Source organism: Notolabrus celidotus, chromosome 8 (genome assembly GCF_009762535.1).
Source record: "Notolabrus celidotus isolate fNotCel1 chromosome 8, fNotCel1.pri, whole genome shotgun sequence".
Classification (NCBI taxonomy): Eukaryota; Metazoa; Chordata; class Actinopteri; order Labriformes; family Labridae; genus Notolabrus; species Notolabrus celidotus.
The window spans coordinates 19,087,008-19,099,373 of record NC_048279.1 but is presented as its reverse complement, the minus strand read 5'-3'; the positions used below and the strand labels follow the sequence as shown (position 1 = coordinate 19,099,373).

General features: G+C 41.2%; 1 protein-coding gene across 2 annotated transcripts in view; it reads right to left on the bottom strand.

Moving 5' to 3' along the window:
• Positions 1–12,366, bottom strand: part of LOC117817321 (amyloid-beta A4 precursor protein-binding family B member 2) — a 52,277-nt gene that overhangs the window by 27,979 nt on the left and 11,932 nt on the right. For both annotated transcript variants that reach the window (XM_034689963.1, XM_034689964.1), the window contains exons 7-8: positions 10,772–10,918; positions 9,190–9,317 (exon numbers count right to left, since the gene is read on the bottom strand). In XM_034689963.1, coding sequence (XP_034545854.1) covers positions 9,190–9,317; positions 10,772–10,918 — 275 coding nt within the window. The remainder of the gene's footprint in view (positions 1–9,189; positions 9,318–10,771; positions 10,919–12,366) is intronic.

Below are 12,366 nucleotides of genomic sequence, written 5' to 3'. Positions count from 1 at the left end.
GAGCAAAGATTTGAAACTTTTGCAGCTTTAAGAAGCTTTTCTTGTCTTGTGTGGCAGCAGAAGGATCATTCTTGGAGTAAAGACTGTCTCTGGATAAAAAGAAGCTCTTCAATGGTATCAACTTGGGCCAAGGGATACAGAAATATTTCATTCATTGAATCATTTATGTTATGGGAAAAATGTACTTTAAAAAATTATCTGCAGTTTCAGAGTAGCTCTGTTCAATACACAGAAAAATAACAGTACATGGCGGCTTGTTAAATTATTCCAAACTGATGACTTAAACACACTGTGAGGATTTTTTTGACTGGTTTTGAAACACACTTAAATAAATTATAATGCCCCTTAATGACCTTCAAAAGCAAACAAGACCATCAAGAAGAAAACATATTTCTTTACACACCAACCAGCCACAAGATTAACACCATGCGTCTAATATGTTGTGGCCACTTCCTTAGTCCTGGCCTGATGAGACATGGACTCCCATTCGATCTCTAAAGGGGTGCTGTGGTATCTGGCACCAAGAAGTTAGCAGCAAATCCTTTAATTCCTGTAAGTTGCGAGGTGGGGCCCATGTGAATTGGAATTAATTGCCCACATTATCCCACAGATGCTCCATTGGACTGAGATCAGGGAATGAGGAAACTGCTTCCACTGCTCTGTAGTCCAGTTCTGATGCTTTCGGTGATGGAGAGGAGTATGCATGGGCACCCTATAATTACAAAGCCCAATCAGTGGTGGACAGTAACAAAGTCAATTTACTTGAGTACAGTACTTAAGTAAATTTTTTGAGTGTCTATACTTTACTTGAGTATTATTTTTGGGGGAAACTTATTACTTTTACTCCACTACATTCAGAAGACAATTATTGCTCTTTTTACGCCACTACATTTCTATCAGTGCTCTAGTTACTCACTACTTTTGCTTTGAAGTCAGCTCATGAATTTGTGGAGCAAACACAGAGCAGATTTCACTCAGATCAGGCAGTTCATTTAGAGGTGGTAATGATGGCTATAACTCTCCACCTGAGCACCCATGGTCATATCTTCAGCCCCTGTTAGAGGTTTTTGAAATGAAGAATGAAACGTATCATTTGAAATGTTCTCCCTGTTTCCCACTCTGCCCAAACATACAAACATTCACTGTCAAACCTAAGAAAATGTGTTGAGCAACATAACATTTGTTTAATTCCAGATGAACATTTCAAACTAAGGTGTCTGTGCTTGGAGTAATTTAGTTCCTGTTTTATTACATGTTATAGTTTTTAGAGATTTCAAGTAATGGTTTCTAAATAAACAGAATGTAACAGAATGTACTCTTTTGTATTCTTGCCTGCTTTAATGTATTTTGAAAATACAACGTTTTGAGATTTTTTAAGAAGTACTTTGAATACTTAAGTATTTTTAAAAGGAAGTACTTCAGTACTTTAACTCAAGTAATAATCTGACAGAGCAACTTTCACTTGTATTGGAGTAATATTTGACCTGGAGGATCTATACTTTGACTTAAGTAATGAAGCTGTGTACTTTGTCCACCACTGAGCCCAATACACAGTAAACTGCAATGCACTTTGTGTCCTGACACCTTTCTTTCATGACCAGCATTGACTTTTAAAAAAATGTGAGTTCCAGCTGTTATGTTTATTGGACCACACAGGCCAGCCTTCTCTCCATATGTACATCAGTGTACTCATGACCCCTGCAGACTGGTGGGACACAAGAGCTGCAGTTTTAGAGATGCTTTGACAAAACTCAGGGCAGAGATGGTCTGGGGGATGAGGGAATCTTTGCCCTGTTGACACTCTAATTTAATTTAATAGTTAAAGTTGCATCAATTAGGATCTATTGATTTGGACATCAAAATATGATCAAGAGCTGCAGAAACATTTTGAATAATAATCATGAAAAGGGATAAATTCATACCCTTTGCTGTCACTCTGTTGATATTAATCATTAGAATAAAATGTGATATTGATCCTGAAATAACTAAGGGGAGATTTATTCGTCATCTAATATATCTATTCTGCTAGGTATGTCAACAGCTGCCTAACTGAAAACATGCTCAAAAATCCTCCATCCAGCACATCCAGACATGTTGAGTATTCAAATAAATTCAGCTGGAGCAGTCTGCGGCCACCCCAGTTGCCTGAATAGATTGACGGGCTACAGGCAGCACCAAGTGTCCCGCTGTGTTCAGCCCTGTGTGATCAGTGAACATCAGCATCACCTCGCATCGCTGCCCGCCGCAGCCTGGACCAACCAGGAGTTTATCGGGGGGAGATTTATCGGCTGGTGGGCCCAGGGAGGGAGGGGATCTATAGGTGGACCGGGGGGAGTAATCCGTCAGAAAGACAGGGATTACAGCAGGTGTGCCTAACAATGCTAATGTAAGAGAGAGGGGGAAGAAGGAGAGGAAGGAAAGGAGATAAAGAAGAAATGTTGTGGGCTTTTTTTAGGCTTCTTGTGTACCTGGGTGTCTTTGTTTGTAGTTCTGTAAGAGTGTGTGTCTGAGTGTGTGAGACATATGACTCCTCGCCGCAGAGTGAGTGCGGGGATACTACTATAGCTATAATGACCCTTTGGAGAGTGAGCTTTTCTGGGTGGCAGAGTGGACACATCTTGACACAAAGTGCGTGCATGTGTGTCGCAGAAGTAGGAGTGATGGATTGTGAGTAGATGTAAGGAGCTGACGTGGAGGAGCGATGACTTGCAAAGGGGGCGAAGAGGGAAGAGGTTGGGTGTAGGGCTCAAAATCAGAGCAGGAGTGGGAAGGAAAAAGCAATCAATCACTTTGGCATCTATCGAGTGGGTCGAGGTGTTGGGGCTGCGTCCCGTCAGAGGGGGCCATGCATGTTAATTAAGCTGACTGGAGGATTGACATGAGCAGAGATGCTGTGACTGAACTGGAAGGACTGGGAGAGTGACAGGAAAGACCAAAACATGCACATACAAACTCAGTTAAGTTGACATAAATGGAGGTGATTGCTGAAGTGTATTCATTGTTAAAATATTAATGATACTGGAGGCTTGCGTGTCCCTTCCCCTCTCTTCTTTCTATCCTCTCTCATTGTTTTTTGCATGCCACAGCTGTCCACAGACGGTCAACATTAGGGGGGAAAAATAAGTGAGGGCTGTGGGGAATAAGCAAGCGGAGTCCCATTGCTGCCCGCTAATGAATATGAATGAAATGTGTGTTTGCAGTGTGTCTTTTTGTGCACCCATCACTGGTGTAAAAAGCTCACCATAGTTTCACTTTGATGGCATGAAAAACTCACAGAAATCAGCGTGTATAAATGGCGTATATCACAGTGGCACTCACCCAGTGTTGTCTCAATCCTAATAAGTGTCAAACGCCAAGGACGAGAAAACAAGCTGCAACTGCCCTACTGATGCTGTAAATCATCTCACTCTGGCTTTTTGTTCTGCGCTTAGTGTTCCCCTGCTCATTCCTCATAGTTTAAAAACAAGGAGAGAGAGAAAGAGATGCCACATACGGGTACAAATATGTATTTATCTCACACATACACACACCTTTACATAGGTGTGCATCCTCGGTTTCACAAATTCTGAAAGCAGCACAAGATGGATGTGTCAGAAATAGTTATACTTTGGCTCTGCAGAATACACACAGACACACACACACACAAACACACACACACACACACACACACACACACACACACACACACACACACACACACACACACACACACACACACAGGCATGAACCAAGTGCAATATCAAACCGCTCAAAACAGCCGTCACACACACACTTTGAAAATCCCTGCAGCACATTCAGACTCTTTAATCCTGTCTTTCTCAATCCCTCTCTTTGCCTACTTCATCCCTCTTTCATTCTTAACTCTTATTTTGTGGAAACCTGCTGCTGCCTGCTTGCATCCCTACACCTGACACACACAGAGAGGGGAGACAAACAGGGAGAGATCAAGGAGGGAACAGCGAGAGAGAGAGAGAGAGAGAGAGAGAGAGGAGAGAGAGAGAGAGAGAGAGAGAGAGAGAGAGAGAGACAGAGAGAGAGAGAGACAGAGAGAGAGAGAGACAGAGAGAGAGGAAGTACACAGCCTGAAGCCAAACACACAGCAGGGGGCCGTGAAGTTAATGAATGTAAAAATAAAAGACAAGCTAATAAATGAAAGTAGGGCTGTGAGATGCAGATAGAAATCAGCAGAGGGGGGGAAGACGGGGGCTCATGTTGAGACTCAGACAGAGGCAGTAATGGATGGTTTAAAGTTGAGGGATGGATGGATGGATGGATGGATGGATGGATGGATGGATGGATGGATGGATGGATGGATGGATGGATGGATGGATGGATGGATGGGTGGGTGGGTGGATAAGGAGAGCTGGAGGAGTGAATAAAAAGATAGGGGTACTCACACAGGCAGACATCCTCACTCGGATACAGACCACTGCTTCCCTGCCTTGTTAGCTCCTCCGCCCCGGTGACATTGCTTCAGCCCCCTCTAACCGTGATACCCAGGGGTAGATCTCTCACTCCTTTTTTTCCCTTCTTTTTCTTCTTTTTTTTAGATCCTCAAGAACTCATTTCCCTCTTTTCTCCCCTTCCCCCCTCTTAGTCTCTCTCTCCTCCTTCTCCTTCTCTTCCCTCTGCAACACCTTTTCCCTCCTTATCTTCCTCTACACTCGGCTTCCTTTGCTTCTCTCTCTGGGTCCGAAGAGTCTCCTGCAAAGTCCTGTTCAGCACCAGCAGGGAAGCATGCGCTGCTTCTTCCTCTCCCACCACTCTCTCTCTCTCTCTCTCTCTCTCTCTCTCTCTCTCTCTCTCTCCCTCACTGTTCCCTCCTTGCTCTCTCCCTGTTTGTCTTTCAGATTCTTCCACCCTATTTCTCAGTTGCTGCCGTATCTTTGTCTCTCCCTCTCTTGTGTTACTGAAGCAGAAAAAAAAGGGAAGGCTCATGACAGGACAAAAAAAGAAAGAGAGGCAGAAAGAAGAGAAGAAGAGAAGGCAGAGCTGTGCAGCCAATGGTATGAGAGGGGTGCAGAGAGGGCGCTGGAGACAAAGAGTAGAAATAGCGAATGCGTTACAGACAGAATAGAGGGGATGGGAAGTGGGGTAAAACAACAGACACACCCACTCATTCAGCAGCATCGCACACACACACGCACACACACACACACACACACACACACACACACACACACACACACACACACACACACACACACACACACAGAGTGCTCCAGATTTAGACCTATGACTTCATCAGCTTCAGCCCACGTGCACACACACACACACTCATGCAAACATGTGTACACGCACACACAGGTGTGCACATTGTCGGACTTGCTGAGTGCTCCAGATTTAGCCTCATGACTTCATCGAGGAGCAGAACACCCCCACCCCCCACTTCTCCTCCTTCCTCGCTCAGCTTAAGAGACAGGGGGACTCATTCATATTGAATCAAGCAGGAGGAGAGAGAGAGAACATCCAGGACAGGACGGGGAATACTTCTCAGAAAGATGGAGAGAGAAATAGACAAGATGGAGAGAAAGATGGATGGAGAGAGCAAAGGGAGCTTCAAGATATCCTCCATGCACGCATGCAGATGTCCTATCTTTAACTCTCTGGTTTCAATTCTGTGCTCACTTTTTTCAATTTCTTCATCTTTCCCCCCTACATTTTCAGCCGAATACTACACACACACACACATACACACACACACACACACACACACACACACACACACACACACACACACACACACACACACACACACACACACACACACACACACACACACACACACACACACACACACACATTGTTCAGGCTAGTCATTCTGTCACATGTCAGCACTCTGCTTCTGTGTTTCACACCCCGGTCATACACTTTGCAGTTTGAAGAAGTGTCAGCTGAACACCTCTTTTCTACAAGATTTATGAACCTGGCTTCAGGGACTAGCTCCCATTCAGGGGTGAACAGTCTGTGTTTTTAGATCATTGTTGAAGGGTTGAGGTTACATTTTCCCTAAACCAGTAAACCAGTGAAGGTATATAGTAAAGATCTGTGTGATAAATAAATTAACACAAAACAACTTATTAAAAAAAACTATCAGCAAGACATCCAGCACATTGTACTGTGAGAGATTGACCTCAGAGAGTCAGCTAAACCTAACTACACACAGAGACTGCACCTTTCACATTTTATAAAGCTTTCCAAGGGGGCAGATCTGTCCAGGATAATTTCACACACCCTTCGCAAAGGTTATTTTTTCTACTTAGATAAAAGACAAAAAACTGGAATGAAGGAGCTTATATTTTTGTAATGTGGAAGATTTTGTGAAAGTTCTTTTTCAGCCTCCATATCAAAGGACAGTCAAAGAGAGACAATATGGTTGTAAGAAGGCAGCAGGGAATGATATGCAGCAAGAGGTGATGCAGGAAGTCAAACCTGTGGCCAGTGTGACCACGGCTGTAGTTTCTGTGTATGAGGCATTCGTTTCTACCACTGAGATCACACAGATATCTAAATGTATAGAATCTTTACAACAGAGGAGATGAAAATCAATGGTTAAAATCGTGTTATTCCTGTCATTAACTTCTTTTACACTCGGGTCTAAAATAATCTTTTATGATTTGGCTTTGTGAATGGGGACAATGTAAAAGTAGAGACAAGAAGCTGAGAAGTGTCCTCATACCTTAGTTTACTAAGATGCACTCTGTCAGCAAGATGCACAGACTTTGATTATAGTGCACTCTAGTGGCGTGTTTATGGTATTCCGACCTCTAGGAGAAAAACATCTTCATATCTTGGACATACATTACAGTTTTTCTCGATTGTTTCCACACAAATACTGGTACTTGAGACGCAATGACCACAACATGTAACCCATACAACAACCCCCTGAACCAATGCTGCTAAACTACAAGCACAATTCCTGCTTTAAACTCAAATTGTGGTTCTAAAACACACTTTTTTTCAAAACACTATTCACAATTATTTGCATTTGGCACAATTTTCATGAAGAAAATCTCTAGTTTTCACAAGGAACACACTGTCATTCAAAATCTAAGGTTAATTGCCCTACTATGCACAGACTCATTACATGGGAAAACATGTGATGTGGATGAGGTGCTGTGGCCAGACCGAAACAGAAGAGAGGACGCAGCATAGTTTTTTTTTAACTGTAACTGTAGACAGTAAATTCTTATGTTGTTTTGTATGTAGACCACTGTATGTGCAACTTTGTGTTGGATGGGATGTACACTGTTTACACTGTTCTTTGGGGGGGAATAAAATATATTTGTTACCGTGTATTTGTGTGTTTTGAATATAAAAACAATATCTAAAATATTTTACAACACACTTATGTATCTACTTTCTGTAGTAAGTGTGACACTGAGCATAAAAAAGGCCTAAGTCTTTATGATGAATGGAGAAGAAGTGTTTTCCATTCAGCATTGTGTTTTACATGGAGCAGATCAGTGTTCAACTGGTTCTTATAATTGTCTATTCATGTGGTGGTTTGTGTGTGTAATTTGAAAACAAAATACTATTTTGAGAAGAAATAACATTGTTTTGAATGTAAAGTTTCATTTTGCAGGAGAACTGAGGGGTTTTGCTCATTGTGTGTGTGTTTTTTTATTTGTGTGTAGAGTTCTGAGAGTATGAGGCATGCTTTCAGAAAATGTGTGTAAACAATCAAGAAAAACTGTAACACACAAACACACACGTGGGCCCTCCTTAGATGTGGGATACAATAAAACAGTTAACAGCATATGTGGAAAGTGTACCCTGGTTTTAAAACATAAAATCATGTTTAAGTCAAACACACAGTGTAATCATAATACATTCAAAGTCATGAGATGACTGCAGACTCTAAACTGGAGATATGAAAGTGGTGCTGTGAGAAGAGAGGAAGCTTTAACACTGTAAGAGAGAGAGAGATATGAAGTGAGAGAGAGAAAGGATAAGAGGGAGAGCTAGCCCGGGCCAACCCTCCCCTTTCCTCTCCACTACACGCTTTATCCATTACCGCTGAGACAGACACACTGAAAAGTTTCTCAGTCCTCTGAGACGGGAGAGGGTGGAGGGACTCTCCTTTTTTCTATCCCTCCTCCTCCTTCTATTTTACATCTATCACACACACACACACACACACACACACACACACACACACACACACACACACACACACACACACACACACACACACACACACACACACATACATAGAGCTAGCAGTAAAAAGGGAGGAGGCCAAATGGGAGAGAAGAGGAGTGCATCCCACTTACTATAGCAGCACTTAGAAGGCAGGGAGAAATAAGACACTGAGAAAAAACAAGGTAACAAGAGCCTGCGAGCAGAGTGAGATCAATCCTTTTGCACAGAAGCTATTTTAAACTCCATTTTCACTAAATCTCTTAACAGCTGATTACACTTGTCAGAGTCAGACAGCTTCCTGGACTACAGACTTCAGGCACTCCTCTCATGTGTGTGACACACATCTCCATAGAGGATCTCCCAGAGTCTGAGCTCTTAGAGGTTGAACATTTTGTATGGAGAAAAGATTTTCACAACAATTATACCAGGGTGTCAAGACGATGTGAGCGTGTTATGTCATTGAAGGCACAAATAGGCCTACATTTCCTGTACATATTTAAATTATGCATGTATGTGTTTTCTATATTAGCAGTCAAGTGTCCTGATGTGTTTTTGGCCTTGTGTTTAAAGGGGCTGCTGCATGTGTTAATGGAACCCCTGAGGGGCCCATATCAATAAGGGTTTAGTCTGCCCCACCATCCAATAAGCAGCTGTGCTGGCCTCAGCACACTGTCAGCTCAATGGTGAAAGGTTAAGACCATGGGACACTGCCAAATGACTGAATGCCCCAAAGGTCCTCATTCTGCAATGGAAACGTGCAGCAATGAGAATAATTATGGAGCTTTGAATATAGTTGGTGCAAATGTGCATTGAATAATAATGAGGCTGATTCCATTCACTGATGATTAGTTAAATCACTGACTCAGCCTTTTACAGCAAGAAAAATCTTACACATGCAGTTTACAGCGTTTAATAAGCTGTGTGTATGCAGGCTTACTAGGAGCTTGTTTGGAGTATATTATGTGTTCATGTATTTTCTTCCTCGTGTGTTTTAGTAGTTCAAGTTTAAGATTAAACATGAAAGACAAAAACATTTCCACCTACCTGTCGTGGTCTCGACCAACACCCCAGACACGAATGCTACTGATTGGCTGTGAGTGCAGCAGGCTGCGATCATCAGGGTCAACCAGGGTCAGCATGCGGTCCTGAAGCACTAACAGCATCCCTTTACCCTGCAAGACCACAAACCAGGGCACACTATCATTTCTGCTGAAAACAAGGAGGGTCAGGATATACTATATACAGGATATAAAAATATATATTTATGAGTCTCTCCCGGAAGAAAAAAGGATTCACAAGCTATTGCTGGTCCAACCCAATTCAAGAAATTTAGTTTCAGACTTTGTGAAGGTATTTTCTGAACAAGTAAATTGTGCCACGTTCCACCTGAAAAAGTGCCTGGGAGGAGGATCTGGGGAAACAGATGATGACGTGTGGGAGGAGAGCCTTAGCAGAATCCGATCATGTTCCATTAATACTCGGCACCAGTTAATACAATTTAAAGTAATACACAGGCTCCATTATTCTAAATCTAAATTGCATAGGATTTTTCCCACAATTTCTTCTCTGTGTGATCGCTGTAAGTCTGCTGAGGTCTCCCTGGCCCCCTTTTTTGGACATGTCCAAGGCTGTATACCTTTTGGTGTGAGATATTCAACTGGTTTTCTGGAATGCATGGCTGTGTATTCAAACCGGACCCTGAGATAGCATTATTTGGGTATTCTCCATCTTTGTATAAGTCTCTCTGTGCAGAGCACTATCATGTATGGTATGGTAATTGCTAAGAAAGTGATATTAAATCTCGGGAAGTCTGACACTGTGCCCAGTTCAAGTCCTGGCTATCTTACCTCACCTGTGTACTGCACGTGGAGAAAATCTGGTCTGGCATGATGGGCAATCTTACCAAATTTTTCAACATCTGGCAGCCTGTTTCTGATTATCTTGCCCAATTGGACAGAGTTCCCGGACAGTGACTGATTTTACTGCTCACCGCTTACCTCTCTTTAAACATTTGTCTTAAGAAATATTGTACTAGGGATGCAATGTAGCATAATGTCCTGCAATGTAAGCCCTGTTTTTTTTGGGGGGGGGGGGGGTTGGTTTGTTTGTTTGTTTGTTTTTCTGTCTGACTTTATTATTTATACTCTGTAAAACTTTCTGAAAATCTTAATAAAAACATGGTTTGAAAAAAATATATACATATTTATGATACACTGCACCAAAACCCCAAGAATACAGAGATATTTTTTCAATTCTTGCAATGATCTGGATCATATCAGGGGCACATATAGAGATGTATTGATGTGCTTTGCATCGGGACAAATACTGAGCAGGATTTCCCTCATGTAAAATAATGAGTTCACGTATGTCAAATGTTACATGCACATTAAATAAAACATCCAAATGTGCCTCCATTCCTTATCTTCAAATTGAAAGACTTGGGATTAAATCATATATGGGTCCTACTTTATGATATCCAAGCTAAAACTTCTCCAGATTGCGAAGTATGACAATTCACAATTTTAACTCATCCTCATTTTAAGTCAGTCCAAAACATTTAGACTGTATTCAATTCAAATCAAGATCATTTGAACAAATATTCAGCAAAACATTGTAGGTGACTGACCTCTCCCCAGACCCCGGCTGAATCACGTATGTCTCTCCTGCAGTATGACAGCTGTCTGATGCAGTGGTGGACAGCCACACTGCTCCTCCCCTCACACAGGTCCTGCTCTGCCATCTCCACCCAGCCCAGAGAGCGCACAGGAAATGACTGGAGAGTACAGAACACACACACATATTTGTTTTAGTTGATTCTAAGGTTCTGTTAGTTGTGAGAACACTTTGCAGTCTAGTTTGGAAACAAGAGACAAGACCTGATAGATGATTTGACAAACCATCGTTATGAAAGATAGACTCAAAATAGTTTGTAATAACTAAAGTACTGGAATAATAAATAATTGATAAACCACATTTTTTCAACCATTTCATCTGAAACATTGAAGTGACTGAAAATTGTTTGTAAGGTCGGGTCAAAATGGTGTAACTCTGAAAACTCTGATGATGATGATGATGATGATGATGATGATTATGGTGATGATGAGCAAACATTTTAAAAATATGGCCGTTTACTTTCATTATTATATTTCTAATAATTCAAGCAGATCTGTGGGTTTGTTTTTAACCTACTATTGCTCACTATCCTCACAAACTGCAATGTTGCCACCATCTAGAATTACAGAATGTAATTTATCCCACTTGGTTGCATGGGGTTATGTGAGTTGTTGTCTTCATTGTTAAATAATCTGTGTTTAAGAAAAAATTAGGCCCTGTCATGTTTTTTTTTAAGTTTTGTCATTTGATTTTAAAACAATACTTGAAGAAACATTGTCTTACACTAACAGTTTGGGATAATCTAAGTACATTTATCAATAAAATATATAACATACTGTAGGTTTAACTGATTTTAGACTCTTTAATGTGGGAATGTTTTCTTTACCTTGTAATTGTGTGGCTGTAGACATCACTGGCTAAAAACATGACTCAAAAGGAGTAGGGCAAAACATCAAAACAGTATTTTATCATTGTTCTGGCTCCTGAAAAAAGAATTATTGACGAGCTAGTTTCAAATATAGATGTTTTAAATCAGAAAATAATAGAGCACTCTAAACACTTTTCCCATCACCACATCTCCCCTTCATGACTCCAAGAGGTTGCCACAATGGCATCAATCCTGCACTTTACATTTACGGGGTTTCGTATTCTTCACTTATCCAGATAAAGTAATCTGTCAATATACAATTGTCTAGAAATTCATATGAAATGACGTTTAATGATGCAAGTTTCTCAGTAATTACTATCTCTAAATGAACAAAATGAGACCTACATTAGATGACACTTGAATTTTCTTTCAAACCTTCAAGGACCTAACAACAACTCAGTCCTCCTGAACAGTTTTTTATTCTAATCTTAAATGCAACACAAGTATAAGATCACACACACTTATATAATAACATATGAGATATTGCGTCAGAGTACAGTATGCAGCAGTGACAGCTACATTACCAACACATTCCTCCCACCATAACAGTAACCATCTAGATTTCCTCTCTCCTCTCTCATTTTTTCTCTTTCTCTTCCGTCTCTGTCACACATACACACATTATTTCTCTCCCTCTGCTACTCAACAAGATATTCTTCCTTGTTTTTTCATCACTAAAC